Source organism: Calonectris borealis, chromosome 1 (assembly GCF_964195595.1).
Source record: "Calonectris borealis chromosome 1, bCalBor7.hap1.2, whole genome shotgun sequence".
Lineage (NCBI taxonomy): Eukaryota > Metazoa > Chordata > Aves > Procellariiformes > Procellariidae > Calonectris > Calonectris borealis.
This window is the reverse complement of record NC_134312.1, coordinates 87,225,036-87,251,027: the sequence shown is the minus strand read 5'-3', so window position 1 is coordinate 87,251,027 and position 25,992 is coordinate 87,225,036. Positions and strand designations below refer to the sequence as shown.

The following is a 25,992-nucleotide window of genomic DNA, read 5'->3' as shown; positions in this document are numbered from 1 at the left end:
AAAATGAAAAACCACTGCAAGGCATTTTAACTTGTGACATATTCCCCAGGGAATTCAACCAGTTGGCAAAACACCTTTCCAACTTTTAAAACTGTAGCTTTCTTAATACAAGACCAAAACAAGTCAGTTTTTCAGACTTCAAGGTGATGCATACAAGACAAGATAGTAACTTGAGCAAGTCTCTGAGAAACCTGATCTAGTTGAAGATGTCCCCCCTGCAGGGAGGTTGGACTAGATGACCTTTAAAGGTCCCTTCCAACCCAAACCATTCTATGATTCTATGAAACTGGCAATTTTGTCCTGCTCATATGGAATAGGGACATGCAGAGGAGAGCCACAAGCAGTAATAAACCTGTGCTGAGTCTGTGCTAATTTCCAAGGTGAGCGAAACTATAAACTGAGTTGTCCATGAGAAAAAAAAAATAAGGCAGAAAAATGTGAATGAAACTCTTCTGTAAGAAAAATTTATTATGTGGCCAAAAAAGCCCTAATTCCACAATCAAGAAAGAGGAAAACTTTTGGTAAAAGCTCATCCTGGGTTCAGTGAGAAAGTCTGTGAGCAAGAAGAAACAATTAAAAAAAAAAAAACCTGAAACATAACACATGGAAAAGGGGAAGGCCGGACAGCAACCGACATAAATTAGACATTCTAAAATAGAGAAAACTGGTAAGGAAGGCTTTGCGGCTAGCAAAACTACTGGTAATAAAAAAGGGATTTTTGATCTTTCATTCCTTTCTTTAAATAAATAAGAAATCTTATTAATAGTACTGATCCATGCTAGATAAAAATGGTGAAAATTCTAGTGACACAGAACAGGGGAAATCAGTCAACAAATACTTCCATATTCAGAAAGAAACAGGATGTGGCAGTCGTACAAAAATAGCAACTTCTATCCAGTACCTTAGTATGAAAGTAGGAGATTAGACAACATCTGGTAGGGATGTATATTTTTAAGTCAGCAAAGAAACAGGAGTCCTAAAAGAGTTCACTAACAAGCTGTCTAGCCCATTGATTCAAATTTTAATTAAACTTGGGATATTAGAGAAATACCTTAAGACATTCATGACAGTTTTCCCAAAAGGCAAATGAAATGACTCAATGTCAAAATTATGGAAAAGCTGTTGAGATGAAGAATTAATGAATGAAAAATAAAACCTACAATCCAAAGGTTTTATGAAATATAGACTTTGTAGAAAAAAGAAAAGAAAAAATCCCAAACCTTAATCTCATTCTTAGATGACATCATTATACATTTGGTTTAACAAATGGGACTGCATAGGTGCAACATACTTAAATTTTTGTAAGGCATTGACCTAGCACCATAAGTCAAAAAGATTTACTGTACATAATCACATACTAATAGGATTAAGAAATGCCTAGCCTGCAAGTCTCAAAAAGAAGCTAATAAAAAGTTGCACTGAATGATGCTTTTCAAGTTAGTGTAGGTCAGATGCAATATAGCATTTTCAACCTGGATCCAAAAGTAAAAAATAACAACTGATACAGTTTGTGGGTGACAAAACTGGGGAAGCGTCGAGTAACCTGGACCATCAGTAAGCCAGGTCCATTCACACAAACTGGACTTCGATACAGCCTCACGTTAAGCATCTAGGAAATAGGAACTCAGACCATACCTGTAGAAAGGGGGAAACACTATCACGGAAAGCCGAGACTTCGGATGATCTAGGGGTCACACCAGACAAGCACCTAATGTGAGCTCCCGTATAATGCTGCGAGAAAAGGGCAAACGCAATCCTCTGCAGACTTAAGGCAAAGGGCAGGGGGACCTTGTCCATGGCACCGGGGCTTGAACACTCAATTCAGAAAGGAACATTTTTACAAGATACTGAAAAATTTGACAAGATGTAGAAAGAAAAGACAAGAATAATTCATGGGCTGGAGGAAATCCCTTACAGTGGAAGATTTAAGGAGTTCCATCTATTTAGCTTGTCAAAAAGTGGATTGAGAAGGGATATTACAGTGTTTAAGTACCAGTCCAGGGGAAAAAGCCCCACTGTGCTCTAAAATGCTCTGAATCAGCAGGATGGACGTATCCAGAACTAGTAACTGGAAGCCAAAGCCAAACAGATCCAAAGGAGAATCGGGCCTGAATATTTAAACAGCGAGAACACGAAGCCCTTGCAGCAGGCTACCAATGGAAGGGATTCTCTGTGTCCCAGTGCCTCAAAATCAAGCCAATGCATTTTGTCAACACATACTTCAAATACACATTAGTTCTTGGGGCTCAATACAGGATAAATGGGTTGAAATGTCACCTGTGAAATGCAGGAGTCGCATCAGACAGCTTCTTCTAGCCTAACCTATGGATCTACAAAATACTCTTAACTGTTCGCAGTCAACCCTGGTGACTAAATGCAGAGAAAAAGGTTTCTGCCACAGGCTTCACAGGTGCAGAGCACAGGGGGCAGAGCTCCTCGCTTCCCTTGTGCGAACGCAAGGCTGCCCAAAGGCAGGGATGTGCTACCCTCGCGTCCGCCCGCACAGCCGCTCGGGACTCACAGCAGCAAGATGCTCGTGCAGTGGTCTGGTGCAGGGGGAAGGAACACACGTCACAGGGGCAGGGTGCTCGCAGCAGCACCTTCAAGGAGCCTTTTACACCAATTTATTTCTATACACGGTGGTTAAAAAAAAAAAAAAAAGAAGCCCCTATTGGTTGTTCATACAGAAGTCTGGGATTCTATAGGCTTTCGGTGGGTGATTGATTTTAAATCCCAACAACACATGCTTTTTCCCTTGCCTTCTCATTCTCTTTCAAGTCAGCCTCCATGATCCAAAGAAACTAACAAGTGACACACAAGACTAGTAGTCATGTGGACCAACTGAAAAAAAAAAAAGGGAAGGAGAATTGAAGACGAAGAGAAAGGGAAAAACAAACGAAGATTGAAAATAAAAATTCGCCAGGATAATGCGTTTTATAAACACAGAGATAGAAACAGTTACAGCAAGGACAGAGCGGGCCGGGGTGGGGAATAGATATTTATATATATATATATATATATAAATTCAAGGGGCCTTCAGTTTATTCTTGTTGGCTCCCCCTTCTCATTAGATTGGTCTCTCTGCGGGGATCTTCATCCCCTTCTCTCCACTGTCCACCTTTTGGGGATTCTCTCCCATGACCAGGGTCCAGAAGAGGCCACCACTGCCATGTGAGTCCAGCCCGTCTTGGCAAGAGGGCGCCTGGGAGAGCACTCTGACGGGAGGCGAGCAGGAGAAGCTAGCCTTTCCCTGCCTCCTGCTGGCTCCTTGAAAAGACCGGTCTATTCCTCCTCCTCCTTCCCTTTGGGAAACTGGGGGCAGGACAAGCATGTGAGAGTCAGAACTGCTGTTGTTCCGCCTTTCAGGAAAGGGAGTAGAGAGAAGGGTGATGATTATTTTGGCAGTCTCTTACCCTCCCTCCAGTTGCTTTTTGGTTTGTTGTTGATGCCTGCAGGCTTTTCTGAGGAGGTGGGGGAGAAGCAGGAGGGAGAGGAGGAGGAGCACAAGCTGCTAGGACATCATCCACAACAGGCAGGAAGAGCAATGAGCAGGAACCCACATTCCTACGGGGCCTTGGCCATCGTACTGCTCAGACAGCTGGGAGAGAGAGGCAGCAGCCAGTTCAGACAGACTCCTCTCTATTGCTCTCCACCAGAGGAGGAGAAAGAGTGCAATACTCCACAGCCCTCGGTCAGTGTAGGCACCTGTCCGGCCCAGAGAACATGCCTCACCTCTCCCCCCACACTGGTCTCACCTTCCACTGGGGAGAAGGTTTCTCCCATCCGGTCCTTGGGGCAGGACGAGTGACCCCTCCTCCCTCTCACAAGCAGGAGGGACAGGAATGGGTATTTCTCTCTTAGACACTCAAGGAAATCCTCAAAGAACCCCATCCAGCTGTGAACCCTGCCACATTCTTCTGTGGCCTGCTGAAAACATGTGTCCGAGCCCCTGTACGTACAAGGACCGTCTCTCCATCCCATCCACCATGTCTCAACACACACCCTCCCTTCATACGCATCCTACAGTGAGAGAGAAGGCAAAACGGGGGCCTTTCTTTGGGTTTGAAAGGAGGGGCTCTTGCATGAGGAAGTGATCCCAGCACAGGAAAGGGGCTCTTGCACAAGGAAGCATCCTCCTACCAGGCAGGCTGTTGCACAGAAGGAGCACCCCCTTGAGACAGGCTGTTGGTTCAAGGGGCTGCCATGAACAGGGTTACACGGCCAGAAGAGGCTGTTGCAGGAGGAGAGGCCGGAGACTGTTGCACGAGGAGGGCCGCTGCACAAGCGGTGCCCCTGGGCGCAGGCTATGCACAAGAGGCTTTCTGCTCCCTGGGTTGAGGTCTCTCTAGGAGCTGGAGAGGTGCTCCACTTGGATGGCGCTGGTGCTGACAGTGAGGCAGATGTCCTTGTGATGCTCTGAAGTCTTGTAAGGAGTCAGGTCAAAGGAGCACTGAGGGGGAGGGTTGGGTTGGTTAGTGTCTCCAGAAGGACCCCCTGCTGCCCCCCCGCCCTGCGGCTGGAAGTGCTGCTGCTGCTGAGAGGCCTGGGCTTGCGCCTGAACCACCTGCTGCTGTGGGTCAGGGATGTTGTGTTTCCGCATGTGCTTCATCAGGTACGTCTCCTGCAACGGGAAGAATGGCGTGAGAGGAGGGGACGACGTTCGCAAAAGCCAAAGCCAACGGGGAGGGACACGACAGCTCAGGGGGCTGCTCCCATTGGATCTGGAGAAGCTACTCCCTGGGAAGTGTGTCCACTTCTGCTACCCTCCAGGGCAGCAAACACTCACCGAGGTGTAGGCCCGGCTGCAGATGGAGCAGGTGTAGACCTTGGCGTGTTTCACCGTGTGCGTAGCCAGATGTACCTCCAACGAGGCAGCATCCGTGTACGCACGGTGGCAGTTGTGGCACTTGAAAGGTTTGTCTTTGTTGTGCTGCCGTCTGTGGGACTGGGGGGCGGCAGCAGGGCGGAGGACAGAGAAAGCAAGCGCAGGGAAGGAAGCGAGTGTTAGTACTGGAGAAGGCTTTACCTCTGACACCCCCTTCCAGCCAGGGCCCAAGCTCCCTAGCCCCCGCCTGCTGAGGGCGGTACGCCTGGCTCCTAGCCTAGGGGACAGAGCTTCTCCTTCCAGCCCACCACATCTTCCCCACAGATGCCCTTTTTTCTCAGGCATACTAGGCATTTGAAGAGCAGAGTCTCCTAACTCTCCACAACCCCCGTCTTCTCAGTCTCCACGCAACTCTCTCTCAGTTTTTTCCTCTTCTCTCCTGTTCTGTCTCGCTACACATTTGCTCCCTGCATCTGTCACTGCCCTTCAGGGCAGGATCTGCTTTAACTGCCTGCAGGCATTTACAGCTCTTTGCCATTTGGCACACCCTACAGTTCCCCTCCTCCAGGATACTGCAACAGGACACACCACCTCTGCTTCCCTAAATCCCTACTCTTATGCCCTCCATTTCATTGTAAAACAAACAAAAAAACCAGTCAAATACCCAGATTTTATTCTGTGTGACATTTAGCAAAAGTCTTGCCCCAGCTAAGTTAGAAAATTCTGCACATGAGATGGGAGGAACTTTACCAAGGCCTCAGCACTTTCAAGTCAACTTTACAATTTTACAGGATGCGACTGTTCCTGTGACTTCTTTGGGTCACTAATGCCACAAAAGCCAGGAAACTCTCCCCTGCCCAGGGCTTCAACAGCTTCTCTGTATTCTTTCACTCTCCTCCCAGCTGCCCCAATTTCTCCATCTCCTCCACCACAGGCAAGTAGCCTCTCCTCCCACTTGACAGCCGCCCTTGCCACCCCCACTGGTGAGCAGGACCAGCTCAGCCCCTTACCTGCAGGTTGGAAAGCTGGGTGAAAGCCTTTTCACACCCAGGGTGAGCGCATTTGTAGGGTCGGTCCCCAGTGTGGATACTGTTGAGGAGGAAGAGCACAAATGGGAGGCAGTGAGCAGGCAGGCAGGGCAGACTGCCAGGGCCTGACGCTGTGACCAAATCTCACAGCCACTCAGGAGAGCAGGGAAGGGGATGATGTTGCCTCCAGATGCTGTTCTGTCTGGACAAAGAGAGCTCTGGCCAGCTCCTGTGTCCAGCTAGAAGTTAGAGAAGACAGGCAGTCAAGCAGATTTCAGAGAGTGACTAGGACTGAGGAGCAAGAGCTTATGAATGCCTGGCCAGCTCGGCATGTGGGCCACCTGAAAATGGGTTGGGAAGGGGTCTGGAGGTCCAGGCTCCCTGCTCCAAGCTCAGGAGTCCCATATGACCAAGAGGAATCTGTTCTCTTGCTTCCACAGTACCAAGAAAGCAGCTCTGTTCCTTCTCAGGATAGACACTCCAACACTTTTCCCTTTACATTATCAGGCTGAGATCACCTACAGCGTTCATCGGTCCCTGTCCCCCTGCAATGCCAGGAGAAGCTTCCACACACTCAGTCCAACCCCCGTGGTGCCAGGCTGGGATCCCCTACGGCCAATGCCTCTCTCTCTATCGCTCTCTCTCTGTGCCCCCCGCGGTGCAAGACCAAGGATCCCCAGGGACAGCACGTGCCCACCTCAGCCCTGACGTGGTCAGTGTCTCCTGCGCAGCCTCCACTCCGTCCACTCTGGTGGGTCACCTCCTTCTGAGGGTGCAGCCGGCCGCATTCCCCGCCCGCCCCCCGCATGCTTGGCGCGCGTGCTCCACAGGTGCATGCCGGCAGCGCGGGGGGGCCAGGGCCAGGCCCCCAGCCTCCTCTGGCCCTTACCGTGTGTGCTGCTGCAGGTGGGAGAGCTGGCGGAAGGCCTTCTGGCAGTAGCGGCAGGTGTAGGGCTTGGCCCCCGAGTGGATGCGGAGGTGCTGGGCCAGGTAGGATGTGTTGGCGAAGCTCTTGGAGCAGTGAGGACACTTGTGCGGCTTGACAATCGCCGTGTGGAGCTTGGAGTGGATCCTGCCGAAGAGGAGGAGGAGCAGCAGCAGTTGGACACGACCGCCATCTGGCTAGTGCTGATGGAATGAGGGCACAAAGGGGGTGGGACAGCACCACGCTATCTGCTACATGGAGGAACTCCAAACATGGCATGAGCTCGCTCGGTCTCAAACCGTGCTCCCCTTGGATTCAAGAGACCATGGTCTGTCCGCACCGGGGGAGGATCCAGAGAGAGGAACTATAGAGTTTGGACTGAGGGGCATTGGCAGAGCTGTGTGTGGGAAGCCTACGGCTGAAATAGCAGGGGGGCTGCAAGCCTGGACCGAGACGTTTGGCAGAACTACGCTGGGGTGACAGGGAGCAGTCCTCCTATGCCCACTCTACTCTCACTCTGACACAACCAGCCCTACCTTCTGACAGAAAGCGTCACTCCATTGTAGACGCCCCTTAGAGTGAGCAGCGCTAACCTCTGTGCACACCCAGCCCCTCACAGCAAGTGACAAGTCTCATGTGTCGGATACCACTACTGCCGGTTTGTTGTGTACGAGACCTGACCAGCCTGCGGAAAACAGCAAGGTCTCCCCAGGCAGTCGCCCACTGAGGGTGCTCACGGCATGCTGGGATGACGGCAACATGCAATGCGGAGGGCCCCCAGCCTCCTCTGGCCCTTACCGTGTGTGCTGCTGCAGGTGGGAGAGCTGGCGGAAGGCCTTCTGGCAGTAGCTGCACGTGTAGGGCTTGGCCCCTGAGTGGATGCGAATGTGCTGGGCCAGGTAGGAGCTGTTGGCGAAGCTCTTGGAGCAGTGAGGACACTTGTGTGGCTTTGTCTCCGTGTGGGACTTGGAGTGGATCTGCATCTCCGACTTGGAGTAGAAGGTCAGCGAACACATCCGGCACCTGGGACCGGGGCGAGGGGAAGAGACAGTGTCACACGGGGGCAAGTCCCAATATGTATCAACTCTAACTGGATGGGGTCTTCCACACTGAGTGAAGAAGGGACGTTCTCTCGCTATGTGGTTCTGGGGAGGTTTCACCTGGGACACTGTGCTCGGCTGCGAGTAACTCCAGTCCCAGGGGGACAAACTTAAGCTAGGAACTGGCAGAAGAGACCAAACGAGACCTTGCAGCCAGACAAGTAAAGGTCTTGGAAGAATCAAAGACGTTAATTTATTAGGCTTACAAGGGAGACAGGGCAGCACTTTGGAAATTTTCCAACAGCAATCTGGAGGGGACAGGAATAATAATTCCCAGACAAAAAACCACTTTGTTCATCTATGATTTATTTCAGTCAAAAAAAGGTTGGAAAACCTGGAAATCCCAGGTTAAGGTTCATCTTCATAATAAAAGTTAATTCCATGTACTGCAAAGTCTGCAAAAGCAGTTATGACCAAACCCACTTAACTCTGTTCCCATTTTTGGAGAAAACACTCCAGTATTTAGAATACAAAATGCTGCAAATAACAACAGTGCTGCTTTCCTAGTGGGTCTCACAAAGATACTCTGGATATCCAATGTGGTATTTCACTGGTCTAATGGGCTTTCATCATTTCTACCTTACTGATGTGATGCAAAATGTTTTGTCTAGGAGTTTGGACCCATCTGTTCCCATAACGATCAGAAACGTATTTGACACACAGACTCTTTGAACAGGAAGAAGCAGTTGGCATCTATCTGCTATGGATGCTGCTGTTAAAAACTGTTCCTCCATCATGACACCAGGCTGTTAAGAGAAGTTTGCACTGTTATACAATTCAAGATGGTAAAAGCTTTTGTGGTTGATAATTTGACAGAGAGAGAGAGGCTGCATCCAAGTTACTGGACTTTTTTTTTTTTTTCTCCAAATGTGTGCCAACCAAGGGGCAGAGTTAAGGTTTCTCTGAACTTAGTTTTTCTGTTTGCAGACTTTTCAATTAAACAAGATAAAATTGAACCTGCACTTGGAACTTCCAGGGTCACATTTGAGAGAAAAAATGCCACCCAGAAGGCTGGCTAACATGAATTCAACCTTCACAACAGGTTGACTTATGTTTTTGTCTGGGAATTTCCTCAAGTTTTAGAAGTGTTTAAAAAACTGCTCAGTGACAAAAGTCTCTGCAGGTATTACAAACTACAGAGAGTTGATCCTGCTCTTCCCCATATCCATCCCCTCCCAGGAGGATACTTCATTACATCTACTGTTGTGACTATTTACGTTAGAGCCAGAAGCTTTATGAAGTGTGCCATCTGATTAGCGTATGTAATGTAGGCAATATTTATCCAGCACCTACCTTAACTTTCACAGGCCCCTCCAAGCCACAGCTTGATTTTAAGCCATTTAACTGGAAGCCATGCTTCCCCTCCCACACACCTGCCATAACATTTTTTCCTCTCCATCATTGTTCTTTTACATTCATTATAATCTCTAACACTTGTTCCCACGTTTCCTACCTTCATCTTTCTCTTAATCCACTTTAATTGCAAACCCTAACAGAACATGCAAGCTAAATACATCCTTACATAAATCCTCCCTCACACATACACAACAATCCCTTCTGGAATCAACAAACAGAAGCAATTTGGCTGTTTATCCCTAGGTCTATTAGAGATAGGAGGAATAAAAAGGAACATCAGAATAATCTTTTTTAAAAAGTAGCTCTTGGTTTATAAACCCAACTATCTCCAAACACTTGTGCAGTTTGTTCCAGACTTTCCAAAATGTTTAAAGCTAGACTTGAATACAGCATATGTATTTTGCAGTTATCAAGTCATACTTACAGGATGAGGACTGTATCCTTGAAAGCAGCAACGCTAGAAAGAACTTTGAGGTGAATACTGAACTGAAAAATACCTCTGAGTCGCCAAGTCCAGTTCCCTATGCAATTAGGGCATAATCCCATGCACGACTTTTACCAAGCTCCTTCTCAGCAGATGCTTACTTCCATTACTCTCAATTGAACTCTGTTCCACAATATCAGTCCTCTGATAAGGAACCATTCAACTGAGAACAAGCTCCCAGTGCGATGCTGTGCTAATATGGCTAACCAAAACAAAGGGGAATAGCAGGTATCATTTTTGTAAACAGGAACGGTGTGACTATTCTTGCAACAGCATGTCTAATTCTGAAGTCCACATAGTCAACAATTATTGAAAAACTCTGAGCAGTTCAGCAAACTTAAAGAATGATGGCATGTGGAAAATCAGCTTCCCAGTAAAGATTCACTGAGCCCAGACTACCTAGATTTGGAGAAAAGCTTAAAAGACAGCTTGGTCAATACCTATATAAATCTATATAGGAAGAAAAGTATCAATTACTAGGGGCTTATTTTATGAGCAAAGAAAGGTTTAATGAGAAACAATAACTGATAGTAGAAGTTAAAAAATCCAAGAGGAAATAGCATCTTTCCAACCATGAGAATAACGCATCCTCGGAACAATGCTCGGAGGCTACAGTATGGTCTCAATCACTTGGCCCCTACAATCAATATTCTGAGAATCCAGCTATCTTTCTGAGAGAAATACCTTTCTAAAAGTTTTGCTCTAGTTTAAATACAATGCTGGCCACTAACCTCTTCTGTGCTGTACACATGACTATATATTTTAAACAGTCTATTCTGTTCTGAAAAATTCATAAGCTTTACTACGTCATCAAGTCTAAGTAGTCCCATGCATTAAATCTGTAGTGCCATAAAGCCGTCTACTTCATTTTCTGTAACTTCTGTGCATGCTTTCCTTTACTTATTTGCTTTGTCAGGTATCTGCCTTCAGGTCAGAAATTCCCTAGAATAAACTTTAATGAAGAGAAACAAACTGAGCATCCTTTTCCATTTTCAAAATAAAATTATAAAGAAGGTATTTCAAAACCTCTTTGGCACTTGCATAAAAATGGAAGATAAATCCAACTATTAGCAAAAACATTCCCCCTCCCCCAAAAAACCCCAAACCTCTCTTGTCTGAATTTAGCAGTTATAGACATTCCAGTATTGTTTTTCAAACAACATTTAAAAATAAAGTCTTGCAAGGACTCATTTTCCAATCATCTAATTAGCATCAGCCCTGAGAGGGCAAGAATGTTATGTAGCATTAGCAAATTCATGAAACTTACGAGTTAAAAAAAGCCCTGGAATATAGCAGAAAGCTGCATTTCAGAGAGTTTTGTATTGTGTGGTATCAGGCATTTTCAAGGAAACAAATGATCCATTTAATTAAGGGCTTCACATTCTGCCTCAGACAACATCAAATATTAAAGGGCAAGATGCAATCAGCCCTCTAGTGGGCAAATATGGATTCAAAAAAATGTTAAATCTGTATGGGTAATGAGAACATCACATCTGACACTAGCAGCGTTTCAGTATTCTACTTCAGTGAAATTCTCCTGGCTGGGGAGAGGAAAAGTTGCTAAGTCCATGCTAAGCATGAACAAAACGCTATATGAAATAATTGATATTTTTCCCCTTTGTTTAATATCCATTGTTAATCTTTTCTCCCCACTGTGCTTCTAAACTACCACTACTTCCACTGTATTCTTTCTGAGAGCAAGTAACAGAAATGACTGCAGCATTCCCATTGACAGTGTGACACAACATCCCTACAACTGCTTGTTATGGCTCTGCAAATTTAGACAGCCTAGGAGAACATATTCTTAATAACACAGAGGTGTATCTCTTCATGTAGTTAATTTAGTACCCACCCATATGCCAGAGATCAAAAGTAACCCCTTTCAATGTTTATAATCCTTTCTTTTATAGGGAATCTGCAGGGAAATAAAGTGAGACATTCAGAGAATGTTCAAGTTAGACAGAAACTCCCTTAAAATCACGAAATGCCAGTAAAAGGTGGATGTACTACTCTAATTCTGTTCCCATATGAAAATCATCATGATGAGTCATAAAAAAAATGATGCTTATAGCAACTAGACTACAACTCTGTGGCACACAGCGGCATATTTTTTTCCACTTTTCATGGAATGTTCTGCCTCATTCATCAGATGCTGTTATGAGATAAAATACCATTTGAAATACCAGCTCATAGTAAAATTTGCCTAGCATGGATTTAATAGTATTTTTCAATCAAGTGCTTAATTAATCAGTATCACAATTGTGAAAACTATGTAAGCTTTTACATGGCTTTGAGAATTCAAATTCCTAGTATCTACTGAGATTAGTCTTAGAAGTTAATTGAGCCCTTACTCCTTCTATTAGGCTACAAATACAAGTTAGACTACAAGTTAAAAAAAAAAAATCAAATCACGAAGGTCTGAAGTTAAACTAGATGATAAGAGTAAGTTTAGGTTGTCAGAGTCAGCAGTTCATTTAGCAAGGAAAGAAATGTACGCCTTTGCAATGCAGAGTTAATGAAGTAACTAACGCAAGCATAGCATAATAATGGATGCACAGTTCATGATAAATGCTAATTTAACCCTCGCATTCCCTGATTTTTTTTAAAGCTGAAGTTAAACATTTTCTTGCTAATATTTTATAAGAGGCAGGGGAAGGGAGACAGAACGAACATCCAAGAATCACAGCTAGAAAACTCGGATAAGACCTAAATAAAGCCAGCGAGTATGAAGATGCCAAATGAAAGCATATGAATTGTATCTCTGCTTCCACACTTCTACACCCAGCATCAACTCCTATTCAAAAGTTAACATTACGCTTCCATTTACCAATTTACACTACTGGCATGCATACTATCAAATGTATCAGCTGTGCTCAGAGATCTTAGTCAACTTATTTCCACAGTCCGTCAGTCACTTGGCGGCTTGATAAGGCTACAGAAAAATCATACTCTCCTGGCAAGGCAGCAAGTGTTTTTAAGTGCTCTCGCCTTATGGCACTTTTCCAGTTCTTAGATTTGAGGGCATTCCCGCATTTTGTCCATTTTTCCAAATGATCTTTTAAAAATACCAGACCCAGAATTTTGTGGTATTTCAGCACACTTCACAAGTTGCCTGTCTTCTTTTAATGACTCCAGCATTTATGCTTTCAACAACTGCATTCACCCTCTTCTGTCACAGCCTCGTACTGGGAGCTCACATGATGTCACTTAATTCCTAAAAGTCTTTTTCACAGTCATTGCTTTCCAGGATACTGTTTCCCCATATTCCTTATCCTTAGATCAAAGACATTCAATAGTATCCAACAGGACACTTCTGTCTGATATGGTTTTCCACTGTGTCCAAACACCTAGGCCTCAATCCCTGACTGCTGGAGAAGTCACACAGTATTACCCAAAAGGCTAAGTCTTCCATTGGGCTGTATTAAAACACATTTTGCCTGAATAGTTCCAGTTCAACAACCACACAAAGCTGCCCTATTTTTTTTTAGCTATCCACCAGCGTTGCTTCTATCTGTAAATTATCAGCCATGACTTTCTGTTGACCTTCAAATCATTGAACAACATCAGGCCTAAGACCTTGTCTACCAATTTCTGAATAGCAAAAAGACCAGCAAAACAATAAAACATAACAAGGGGTTTCCTAGTACAGTGATAACATGCAAAAGCTAAAATTAAAAGAATACAAAAGGCCCATGAGAAAGCACTAGCAAATTTGGAAACGCCAGAATTAAGGTCATCTATGTCACCATAATTTGGCTCCGCAATGCAGGTGCGTTCTGACACAGCCTTATTGACTTTTTCCACAGAACTGCATCCGTATTATGTTGCACAGACAGATACTTAGCAAGCAAGTGTTCAGTTTTTTTCATCACCATTCTGTGTACAGCCTCAAGCCTCATCAACCACATGCAATTCCAACCTCAGTGAGTAAAGCAGAATCACTCATCTGCTGTACCCACCACAGAAGTATCAGTGCTCCATAAGCGCTCATCTATCCCCACAATGTCCCTGTTTTATTTTTTTCTAAGGGAAGGGAGTGAAACACAGTAAGACAGACATACCCACTAATTCTGAGTGGCCAAACTGATACCTGTGACCACTTTTTTCCTTTAAAGGAAATTCCTATTATATACATTCAAATCACAGCTCCTACAGATTTCTATGCTACAGCTATGAGATGCAATATTTCTGCAAAGCAAAACACGGTCTGACATGTAACAGAGGGCTATTCAATGATACCTGAGAAAAGATTACGGTTTTGGGAACACCAAATGTTAATTATTTCAGGATAACTGTCTGTGGTCATTTTTAGCCTGCGGCAAATCCAAATCCACTGAAGACTAGACCTAACTCGTATTTGCATGCACTTCAAGGCAAGATTATCTGCAAGCCTGAACCACGTGGCTGTAGGATACCATAGCAAATCTGTGGCAGAGGCAAGCGTATCTACAATTCTTCAGACTAGCAGTCAAATGCCTTCCCCAAATCATCCTTCTCAATTCTGCAACCCCATGTCAATATATACATTTTTTTTTTTAAAACACTTCTTTCAGGTTCTCTAAGCAAACATGCAGGACTCTGAGAGGTCATCATGTACACAATGACTATAATCATATAATCAAGGATGGTATCAAAGTGCATTGACTCCACAGGGCCAAAATGAGGTGTGTTCAGATAAGATGTGCGACAGAAGAGTTGCGAAGTTCTCTCTCCTCAGTTGAAACTGTAACTGCCCCCCTCATTCCCTTGCACACACTCATTCCATTGACATGCAAATAACATGTGCTAAAATTAAAACTCATGATTGCAGAACCTTTACTGTTAATTGCTTCTGCTTGGCACTATGATGAACTGAGAGTGCGTGCACGCGCGCGCACAGAGTTACAACATCTCAGCAGAAGGGAGAGAACTTACCATAACGCAAGTTTTTACCTTATTATATCCTGAGGCACGTGGTCAGTCTTAACTCTGACATTTTCTAACCTCCAGACACAGCATTCATATACAAAGCAAAGCTTATGTGTACAAACTGCGTGTGTATATATGGATGTGCATGTGCACCTGTCCTCCTTAGAGTTTTGAGATCATAAGCCAATTTCAACCAAATCTGGTAAAGGGGTAAGGATCTTAAAGTCACCATAAGTCTCATAAAAATATGCAGCTGGGGAAAGAAGAGAGACCCTCTTGGAGGCCACTGCTGAGGGAAAGGCTAGTAAGCTCACCCTTGATTAGACATCAGAGAATCCACACAGGAGAGAGCCGCTGGAAACCAGGCTTCATTAGTTCCGCTGCTCACGGAACTACTTGTTAAAAAAAGCAAACAGAAATTCCAACATGTGGCATCATACTGACACCCATGTTGGTCATCAGCAATCTTAAGATCCACCGCACAGACCTCTGCCACTGCAGCTAGGATGATAAATGATAGCAATGGTAGTTTGTCACCTTTTTCTAGACTTAGAGGGGGATGAGGTTCTTTGCCAGAGGAGGTCATCTTCTTGTGCTAACATGAGAGACATGGCAAAATTTAGGAATATTGGGTTGAATATTTCTAGGCTTTGGAGGGAATGTGGTCAAACTTTCTGCCTGACACTTCAAACTTAATTCCCCCTTTGCCCTTAGCCTTCTAGCCTGTTGCAACCTCCCTCTCTCCTGCACCAAGACCCACGCCCAAGCTCTTTACCCACATGCCCCAGCCTCCTTATCCTCTACTGCCGTGGCTCTTCCCTGTTCCATTCTCCCAGTTACCTAACATCTGTCTCCTCTCCCCCACGCTTCTGTTTGTCTGTCCACATCCCATGCTGTTCTGCTAATTCTAGGTATCCCCTAATTTTCCAGCCCCTTAGCAGATCTGCCTCTTTCTTTCTCCCCTCAGTCTTGGTCCTTCATAGCTTATCTCTGTGCCATCTCTCCCTCGCAAATAGACTCCCCATCACATTCTCTGCTGCATTCCCTAGAGTTTGTAGGCTCTAGTCTTTTCTCTCTCCACCTTCTCAATTCCCATCTCTGCTCTACCAAGTTTCCAGACTTCCTGGACAAAAGCAGCTCCAAGCCCTGCCCATACCTCATTCTTGTCCCTACTATAATTGAACCAAGCGGTGTCTTCTTGCACCTTGCCTTTGTGCCCATCAGAGGGTGGAGGTTACTGTCAACACCGGGCACAAAAGACTCCCTTCTGAAGCAGAAGGAGCAGTTGTGACTGAAAGAAAAGCATGCTTGGCCCTTCAGCGCTAGTCTAGAAGATGCTTATTGCTGCAGAGAGGATATACATGTAGTCCAGTCTCATATAGAAACTGAGAGAGGTTAGAGTGCACTTATCTCTTCTGTGGAGATAGACAGTCTGGTCAGTGCCTGGAGTCATGCAAGCCTCAAGAAACGTCAAAGAGGATATAATCTTAGCATAATTCAACTATCAAACTACAAAGCATCTCAGCGCATGCTTGACAGATTTTTTCCAAGTTTATGACCTGGCCAAATTTGACCATATTTTCACATATATATGTGGCTTACAAAAGCCATAGTCACCAGATTTCAAATCTATTCAAAACCATAGGAAGTTCACCAAACAGCAATGCTAAATCCAGTATAGGGCAGAAAAAAGGCTTAAAATGAGACATGTCTGAGAATATACCCAACTGCTGTATTCAAACCACTGGCTCCCCTTGTGTCCCTATTTCCTCACTAAAGGGGGCCTCCATCCAGCTTCTTCGCACTCTACAGCTCAACTCTGCCTCTTGCTAAGCCTTCTCAGGCTTCGGTGCACTTTTTCACCCTAGATTTACCTCAGAAGCTTCCTATGACTCTCAGCTGCTTATTGTCTCCCAAACCCCCTGCTGTTCCCACAACCTAGTGAAAGTAGGGAAACTCAGAACTAGCAGTGGGGAACAGAGAGCTTGTTGGTTACAGTATGATGGCAAGGCTCTTCTCAAGCCTACAACTTTTCTGTTGGTGTCCTAGGCTCCAAAGCACAGCTTGCAAAACCATTCCAGACTATAAACTGGTATTCGTCCTAGCCTTTACAAACGTAACACTGGAACAAAGCAACGCCTATAAAGAGCTCTCTTCTTCTTGCAAAGAAGAAACTATTTAGAGAACTGTTTGTCAGAGAGAGAGAACTGATGACCTGGCCCAGATAGGCTGAACCACTTCATCAGTCTTGTCCACTGATCACATCACACGACAAACTTCTAAAAGTGCACAGGTTCGGGCACCAAAACAGTACAAAAACCCAATACTACTGTCTCCAGGACCTACGCTCGCTCTCTCTTCCTCAGCACCTTTTTAAGTACTTAGAAGAAGCCATGTGCTTCACACTGCCAGCATCTTTCTAGGAAGACTCTTGAGGCCGATCTCATTTTCCACAGAAAAAAAGATGTCAGGGAAGATTAACAAAGGCTGACAATGAATCCAGACAAGACTGAAGTGACATTACTCATGAAGGAAAATGCTTCACAGGACTGGGTTAGATGCTGTCCCCTGCAGGTGCAAGCATTCTTCTAATAGCACAAAGCAAAGCACCAAGGACTCTGCCAGACTAATCCTAAGGCTAGATGTCCAAGATCTGCAAGCAACACCATCATTAGCAAAAGCCTCACACCTCTTCTTACAAAGAAAAACCTAGTCACAAAGATTCTTGCACCACTTTCACACCAGACTACTAATTCATTTCTAGAGATGATACAGCAGCAGAAGAGCTGCCATTTGCTGGAGCAGGAATCTCTACATTCAGCAGAAAATGGGATGAGCTGCAAAAAAGTATCACCTTTGTGCTCCAATTCCTTCCAAGTTTGCCTTGCTGTGCTGCCCATTCAAGGCCTTACTCTGTCTTCACCAACATACTAGGTGTCAGAAATTAGGGAAATCAGCCACCTGCCCAGGCACTCAGGACAAGAGAGCTCAGAGAGCTCAAAAAGAAACTTGAAACCAAAAAACAGTTAAATTTGACAAAATAATCCCAGGCTTTAGGAATTAGGTATAAAAAAAAAAAAAAGGGTCATATTGATCAACAGAGTACAACTCCTTTCAGGCATCTAACTAGATTGTCCTCAGTGTATCTTCATAAGAATCAGTGAAATCATACACACGTAGACATATGAATACCACAAGCAACTCCTCCTTCAGCCTCAGAAAGGAACAGAGGTAGATGAACTTTACCCACAGCCTTAATTTAGCTAGGATATGTCTGCGTACTTAGTAACAGGAACTACCCATATCATCCTCTAGAATGCAGAAGGAACCCAGGAGACCTCAAAGTTTTAACTTGCAAGTCTATTCATATGTATATTATGGAGAAACAATTTCACTGTATTTCACAAAGGTTTTCTCTCCCACAGCTCCAAGAGAAGATAGCATTTTCCTTTATTTTTTCAACAATTATTTTTAGTTCCAAACTTGCATATGGAAAGCATCAGCCAAAGAGAAGATCCCAAGGAGGGCAGAAGTACTCCTTGGTGGTCTTCAGTAAATCTCAATTTAGCTATCTTGCACCTTAGCTCTGCTCAGAGGAAGGTGTGCTTGGGATGGAGGCTGGAGGAGGAGGCAGAGATATCACACTCGGATTAAACACGAAGACATGAAATCTTCCTGATTACATGTTCCTACATATAAACTCATTCATTTTTTTCCTGCAAAGTCTTTTTCATGAGCTGTTACACAGACTATGCGTGTTCATAAAGTTTCTGCTGAGTCACTCCACCTGGTCTTGGGCATTTTTTTCCCAAACTTACAAGTAAACAAGGAGCTATAATTAAAGCCTTGGTTCAGCTTTAATTCTAGTGTTCACTGCCAATTGTGTCCCCTGTAAATACATATTTAACAACCTAATTAGCAACCCAGACTGTAAGCAGCTTGAGTAGTGTGGAATTGTGGCTAAGGCCCAAAATAAATGGTGGGATTACAAATAGCAAACTACCTAACACTCCCACCCCTCTTCACCATACGCTGATTATATTTTCAAAGTGGAAGAACTGGGACATTGGGTAAGAGAATAAAAATGCTGATCCAAGCTCTGGTTTTGTACCCATTTAACTGGATTGATTTAAAAATGTAAACATTTTTAAAATGCTATAGTTAAAAATGAAACCGTGCCTGGGGTGGATGCACTGACTCTGTGTAGGTGCCTTCGTATTGTTATGACTTAATTCCAGAAACATAACTAAATCTGTACGAAAGAAAAGAGCATGTAGGATGGTTAAAGGGAAAACATTTGAGACAGGATCATGGGCACACAGTAGGGAAGTGAGAAGAGCCAAGGACCATCTCCTATTTCTGTTTCCATCTGGCTATTACTTTGCCTCTTATTGATCTTAATCACCCCTCAAAAACACCTATTACTTAAATACCCATAACGTGCTCCTGCTTCCCAACTAAGACAGACCATCATATTTCCTCCCTAGCACTTGCCTGCTCTGTCCAGTTCCCACCTTTTCTAACACACCCACATTCCTTATCCTCTGGTTTAAGTATTCCCTCCTAGTTAATCTCTCCCTTTCCACCACTCACTTGTAAACTCAAGCCACATCCCTCCAAGCTCAGAAAGCCAACCTCAGGGCTCAGAACTCTCCGCCCTCTTATCTGATACCCTTAGGGCTCAGAAATACCCTTATACCTAATTCAAAGATACTTTTTTTTTCAGTTTTGTTGGGAATGCTGAAATAGAAGATCACAAGGGGCAATGCACACAGGAGCAGACACTATCACCACAGTTCACTTCCTGCTCTGTGTGCCTCCAGTTTGTAGTCTTTACACTGGACAGACTGGAGTCCTAATTTGGGGCACCCGGGTACACTAGGGCTCTCAGCTACACTAGAAGTGCTCCAGTTACACCAGACAGCACTGCATTCTGCAGTTACTACCTGGCTGTGGCATCAAGGATACGGTTCAGCCTCCATAACATCCTGGTCATTAACTAACCTAGTAACATTAACATCTGTATATTCAGGAAATCAAGGTTGTCCACTAAGAAGGAGATCCTTAGTTTTGGGTCAACCCACCAGCTTGAAAACATTCCTGATTAGAGAGAAAACTCAACTCTTTCTGCAGCTGAAAGATTCTCTACTCAGGGACTCTACAAGGAAAAGGCAGAGATCTCTTCTTCCCCATGTAACCCTCTGAAGGGTCAAATGCACCCCCATCCCCATGCAATGTTACAGTCAAGGTTTAACGCCGCTCCCCACCTGTACGTCTTGCCATCCTTGTGCTGGTCCTCATCATCCTCGTTTGACAGCACAAAGGGATCACTCATCTCTGGCAGCCCCGACTCCTGCAATCGTTTCTTCTTCCGGCCCCGGGGTGGTTTGGGGGCAACTCCCCCACCCCCGCCACCCCCACCACCTTCGGAGAGGGTGGTTGTCCCTTTCTTGGACAGGTCAGGAACCACCTGGAGGGCTGCCTGGGAGCCAGGGGGTAGCGCAGAGACAATCATGGGAGCTGAGATGGGAAAAGTTTGGGCAGAGGAGGCTGTGGTCACCAGGGAACCTGATGGGGAAGTTATCACCAGACCAGGACCTGCAAAGAAGGGAAGATGGAGGAAGTCAGTTATTACATCTCTAATTATGTCCAACCTCCTTATCCCACAGAAGCGAGCTTTATGCACCTGCTTTTGATTACAACCCAAACAGAAGAGTAGCCTACACATTCCCAGTCTCCACTGCTGGAAGTCAAACTTCCATAGAGGGTGGATGCATGGAGTGCCTAGAGATTCACAGTGAAACCATGCCAAGGCAGTCCACACCATCAGTAAGGTTAGGAATAATCTAGAGCCCGAAAAGGATTTTCCAGGACCCTCCGCCCCCCCATCCCAGAGTCTCCTTCATATGTTGCCAAAGTCTTTGGAGTCCCCTACCTGCTGTCATGAGCCCAGCAGACTGCACTGGTACCACGGTGATGTTCTGAGTCACAGGGGCTTGGCTGTGGGGTGTCAGCTGCTCCGGCTTGGTGTCCGAGTCCATGGAGATACCAGTGGGTAGGGCCACAGAGGTGGGTACTGTCAGCAAGGCAGGGTAGTGGGGGGGAGCCAGGCTGCAGCCCTTCTCTGTGGGCAATAGCTGCTCCTTCATCTTGTTAATAAACATGGTGTTCTCAATCTAAATGGGTGGGAAGAACAGCATTTAGAATACCCTGGCACAGCTTCTCCCAGCAGTTGGCTGAGCAGGAAATGCAACAGAAACACTTATCCTGCATGAACTTCTCACAGGAAGCAAGACCAGCGTAATAGGCGGGAAGACAAAGATCTTACCTGTCCCGAGACGGTGGGCACTGCTGGCCAGAAGTACGGGGAGGAGTTGAAATGAGATTCTTCCATCCTAGCTGGGCACAGGGGGGAAGAGGAAAGGGGAAGGGAAGAGGAATGGAGGAGAAGGAAGACAGACAGACAGACACACACACACAAAAAGAACATTAAACCCAAAGAGACTCCAACATGGAACTGACTCAGTCTAACGCTGTGACAGTTCCTTAATCTCCCCTTTCTTACTTGAGCAACTTCTCCCCACTTTTGAGCTATCTGCTCAAATCCAAAAATTATTTTCAGGGGAAAAAGGTGTCTGCTATTCCCACAGCCTTGGGTCCATCTCAAACGCCTCTTGCCCAACAGTCCTCCATGCAAAAAAAAGGACTGACTACAAACCCAGAACACCTCCAAAACTACCCAGTTATCATCCACCCAAGCACATGGCATAAATTAGAAGTCTGTGCATCTGCAACCAGGCAAATACAGCTGAAAACCATTTTTCATTGTCACAGACAGTCTGACCCCACAAGCAATGACAATTTTGGACCCTGCCTGTCCCTCCACCCCAGCTCAACACTAAGGACCCAGATGCAGAAGGGGACATTAGCATTGTGTTATACAGGAAGAAGGACAGGCAGAAAGAGGGAAACAGACTTGCCCAAGATAACAGACAGCCACAGCAGACCAAGAAGTCAAACTCAGGGCTCCTAACTTCCTGCTGCCCACTGCTCTGACCACCCCAGCCTCACTCTCGGAAGAGACCCGGAAACATCACTCAATATTTCTGACAAACAAGATCCTCCTCTCTTATCCAACGAGACTAGGCAGCGGGAAAACCACCTGACTACTCTGCTCCTGAGATACCCTATTTCCAAGTGAGATCATGTCACGGCTCTCTATCGCCCATTTTACTCCCATCTTTGGGACAAGATCCTGTAGGACTGCCCCTAGTCAAGTGCCTACTGCTCCATCTCAACTCTCCATGCAGCCAGAGGACCAGTTAGACACCAAAAGATAGCCCTCTGAAGACAGACGCATAATATCTTTAGCCAGCTGAAGAAGCCCTTTCCATTCCAATCCTTACATTCCTCTGTGTAATAGCATTAGTGGACAAAGTTTGTTACACGTGAAAACGCTATTAAAAAACTAAAGAAATTCACAAAAGAATATTTTGTGAAAAGCAGTAGATGCACCCATTCCTGAACAAATATGCCAAAACTGGTTGGTAAAATACATGTGGTAAAAACTATGCTCAGAGAACATCTGGCAGAGCAAGCTGCTTAGAGAAAGCAAGCACTGTAGGTTTCCCATGCAGCTACCTGCAAATTGTCCCACTCCTATTTCTGTTATGATGTGGCAGTAGTCTAATTAATGAGTAAATATTGTTTCTGAAGGGCCTATCTCAATCATCAGATAAGCTGAGGAGCATGCCCCAAGTAGCATGAAACACTTACTTTCCAGAAGTATATTAGGGCAGAATAAATACATGTGGAATTGCTGCGTGTGAGCCAAAATGCAAAGATAATTTCCCTCTATGTAGAGAAGCAGTATTTAAATGAACCAAATTACCTGATAATTTTGGTTTTATGAATTGCTCACGCAACAGCAAAGCCAAGTATTCCCGCCTCACTCACTCACTACAAATCAACCAATAAACACCCTTAAGGATGAATTATTTACCTTGCATTGGTGGCATGCAGTCAGACTGCTAGCTGCCTGACTGAATTACTCTGGATTTACATTGCTGTGATTCAATCAGAATCTGATGGGGCAAGACTCTTACCTTCCTTCCTCTGCTTTCTTTTCTGAGCCAAATTAATTATTAAGTACACTGCCCACAGCAAGGCCCTATGTATGTAACACTTAATTACATGACTTTTTTCTTCCACAGGTTGGACACACATGAAGAGATAACGCATTCTTGGCAATTGAGCATCGCCTGAATCAAGAGGGGGTTTTTGTTTGGAATGTCAAGTTTGGGTTTGGGGTTTTTGGGGGTTTTGTTTGTTTGTTTGTTTTTGTTTTTAAAATAAGTAAGCCCTTATTTGCTCAGCTTCCACATCAAGAACATCAAAGTGAACCTGATTTTGTAAAAACATGAAGTCTCATATAATAATCAGACGCATTTTCCAAATAAACTTTGTAATTGCCTAAGACTCCCCTGGATTCAACTGCAAACTTCAGGAGTTAAACAGAAAGATGCCAATTTAAACAAAAATCTCACAACAGCTGTCTTATTTAAAGAGTACAAGGTATGAAAAGCAACTCCATTTCCAGATTCTAAAATCCAGACTAGCACAGGCAAGGGCACTCAACAGCTGCCCATCTCCATCTAGTCCCCACCAGAACTTCACAGAGCACCTAACTTTTGTTTGCTTAGTTTACAAAGTGTGCAAGTCAAAATAAGGCTCTTACTGATTCTCAAAAGATGACTACACTGTTTTCGTTAAACTCTCTTAGAATCCACCTCCCCATCCAAAAATCTTCATGCTTGAGCAGATATCAGGCCTCAAAACTTTTGGCTTGAAAGGCTGAAGTGTGATGAAGTTAGAAGAATGTGGAGGAAAAGGAGAAATGGTGTAAGAGTTGAAGCTTTCATGCAATCTCACTAGCAAGCCAGTCTTCCAAAGGGAGAAAACAAAGATAAGATTCCTCCACCAAACGGCTGCCCTAATACCCACAGCTGTCCCTCCCCTACCCCGCTTTTCAGGCTAAAGGATATTTTGAAAACATGCACCCCTATACGCAGCCCCCACTTTAACGCTGCTCACACTTACTTTACCAGAACTCTGCACGTAACCCTTCCAATTGCTCTATAACTACCAGACATGGGCTGGAGCTTCAACCCTGTACCACAGCACGTTCCCACTGCAGTGCCTTCATCATCCCAGCTTCCACAAACAGGCCAGAGATGGGACCTTCTTCCTATTCACCAGTCTAGTATCAGACAGATGTCAACGTACCCTCCTGATACAAACCAAAAACACCTTCTATGTACAGACCACAAATTTACATACACCAAATAAACAACCGAGTGAACCAGAGAACTCACAAGGGACAAGGAATCTGGAGTTTAGATCTCAGAGTACTTCACAGAATCACATACTTAATGTGCTGGACTTATACTTCTTTGCAGGTCATCAGTTTAATCATAAACACACAGATAAAAGCACGTGCAAGTATACGGTGAGGTAGAGGCTGTGTTTCTGGAAGGCACAATCAAGGTTGGATATGCAGGTATTTAAAGGTTGACTTTTAATATGGTTTTCTTTATTCTCCAGATACCTAGCTTTTATTTTCTACTCAGTGTAGAGTTTTCAGTTGACAAAAGGCCCTGAGTATGACACTCGGGAATGATTTACAATGTCATTTTATGTCTGCCCAAGATCTTTGTTCAATAACAAGGAGCTTTTAGGCTTAATTGCTGCAAAATGCTACTACTGAAGGCCACGCAGGCTATTGGATCAAATGCAAAAATGCCTTCACGAAGCTCATAAGCACCAAAAAGTTCAAGCGCCGCTACATCTTTAGGACAAGCACAGGAATACCCCAAACATGCCGGACAAAGTCCTGAATCCCAAACCTGCACACCAGAGCTAGAACAACTTTGGTGCTGTTCCCTGACACATGCGTAGCCTCCACCCCAACCGACTCAGCCTCTGTTGGAACAGGTGCCTGGCAGGGGACGTTCCTCCTCCTTCCAAGCAGTCAATCCCCTCTCCCGCACCCTGGAGCTCAAGTGACTTCAAGCCCCCAACACCGGGACCTGCGGCCCATCCCGTCCCGTCCCGTCCCCCCCGTGCGGCTGGAGGGAGCGCCCGGGGCGAGGGGCGGGGGTCACTCACGCAGCTCCGGGAGCTCCTTACCCCTCTCACTCTCCCTCCTCTTGCATTTCTCCTCCTTCCAGGGCCGGCTCTGCAAACAAACCGCCAGGGTTACGGGGGCGCCCGGGGCCCTGCATGACAGCGGGCGGCGCAACGCGGGGCCCCCGGAGCCGCCGGCCACGTCCAGCCCCCGGGGGAGCGGCCATGGGCGGGGGAGGGCGCTCCCCGCGGGGACCGGCCGGGATGGGAGGGGGGGCCCGGACCCACCTCCCCCCGCGGGGCCCCGCGCGCACACGGCGGCGGCAGCCGAGGACGGGGCGCGTCGCCCGGTCGCCCCCCGCGGCGCGGGGCGGGGCGGGCGAGGCGGAGCCGGCCCGGAGCGCGGCTTCCCCGCGGCAGAGCCCCCGGGCGCGTTCTGCACCCGACACCGGGACGGAGGGACGGAGGGACGGGCGGGCGGGCGGGCGGGCAGACAGACAGACAGACAACCCTCCTCCGTTTCCGCTTCCGGATCGCTTCGGCCCCGGAAGTCCCGCGGCCCCGGGTCCCCCCGCCCCCACACCCGCCACCCGGCAGATTACCGGGCACCACCCCCCAGCGGCGACCCCGACCCCGACTCCAGCGGCGGCAGCGGCCTCCTCACCGGAAAGAGGAGCGGCGAGTCGCTTCCGGATCAGGGGGCGGAGCGCGCCGCAGCTCTTCCGGGGCGCCGACCGGAGCGGAACGGCGTCATCGGCGGCTTCGCTTGAAAAAGAGGCGGAGCGGCAGCGGCTGCCGGCCCAGGGCAGGTTTCCCCTCAGCAGAGTCGTCGCGGGCGGCCGGGCCGGGCCGGGCCCAAAGTGGGAACCGGGCACCGGGCAGCGACGGGGGCAGAGGCGGGCGCGCGCTTACCGGAAGTGTGGGGTGCCGGCGCGCGGGGAGCCCGGGCTGGAGGAAGGGCGGAAGTGGCTGTGCCGGCGGGGGCGGGCGCGCGGCGTCCCCGAGCCCGGCCGCGAGACCGCTTCCGGCCGAGGCGGCCTTCCCGGCGTGACGTGCGCGGTGCGGGGGGGGGGGGGAGGGGGAGAGACAGCCGCCCTGATGAATATTCATGAGCGCTCATGAATAATTCGGCCGCCACCCCCTCCGCACCTCACGGCCCGCAGGCCGGCCCCGGCCCGCCGCCCTCCCCTACCTGCGGGCAGGTGTCGCTGGCCCCGCTCCGGCTCCCGGCTGAGGCGGCC

The 25,992-nt window shown here is 46.6% G+C and overlaps 1 protein-coding gene across 23 annotated transcripts; it reads right to left on the bottom strand.

The window, feature by feature from the left end:
* Positions 1 to 2,609: 2,609 nt before the first annotated feature.
* Positions 2,610 to 25,771, bottom strand: ZNF384 (zinc finger protein 384). Of its 23 annotated transcripts, none has more exons than XM_075164897.1 (13): positions 25,354 to 25,770; positions 24,815 to 24,863; positions 24,001 to 24,154; positions 23,726 to 23,915; positions 20,955 to 21,021; positions 20,562 to 20,802; positions 19,894 to 20,224; positions 14,941 to 15,021; positions 7,577 to 7,801; positions 6,743 to 6,925; positions 5,836 to 5,914; positions 4,787 to 4,945; positions 2,610 to 4,621 (listed from the first exon to the last, which is right to left on the bottom strand). In XM_075164897.1, the coding sequence occupies exons 4-13, from the start codon at positions 23,776 to 23,778 to the stop codon at positions 4,346 to 4,348; spliced, it is 1,695 nt and encodes a 564-aa protein (XP_075020998.1). In that variant the 5' UTR covers positions 23,779 to 23,915; positions 24,001 to 24,154; positions 24,815 to 24,863; positions 25,354 to 25,770; the 3' UTR covers positions 2,610 to 4,345. The 23 variants fall into 23 exon arrangements, with proteins under 23 accessions (XP_075020998.1, XP_075021006.1, XP_075020967.1 ...); XM_075164905.1 differs by having other exon boundaries at positions 24,055 to 24,154; XM_075164866.1 differs by having other exon boundaries at positions 25,416 to 25,770.
* Positions 25,772 to 25,992: the final 221 nt, after the last annotated feature.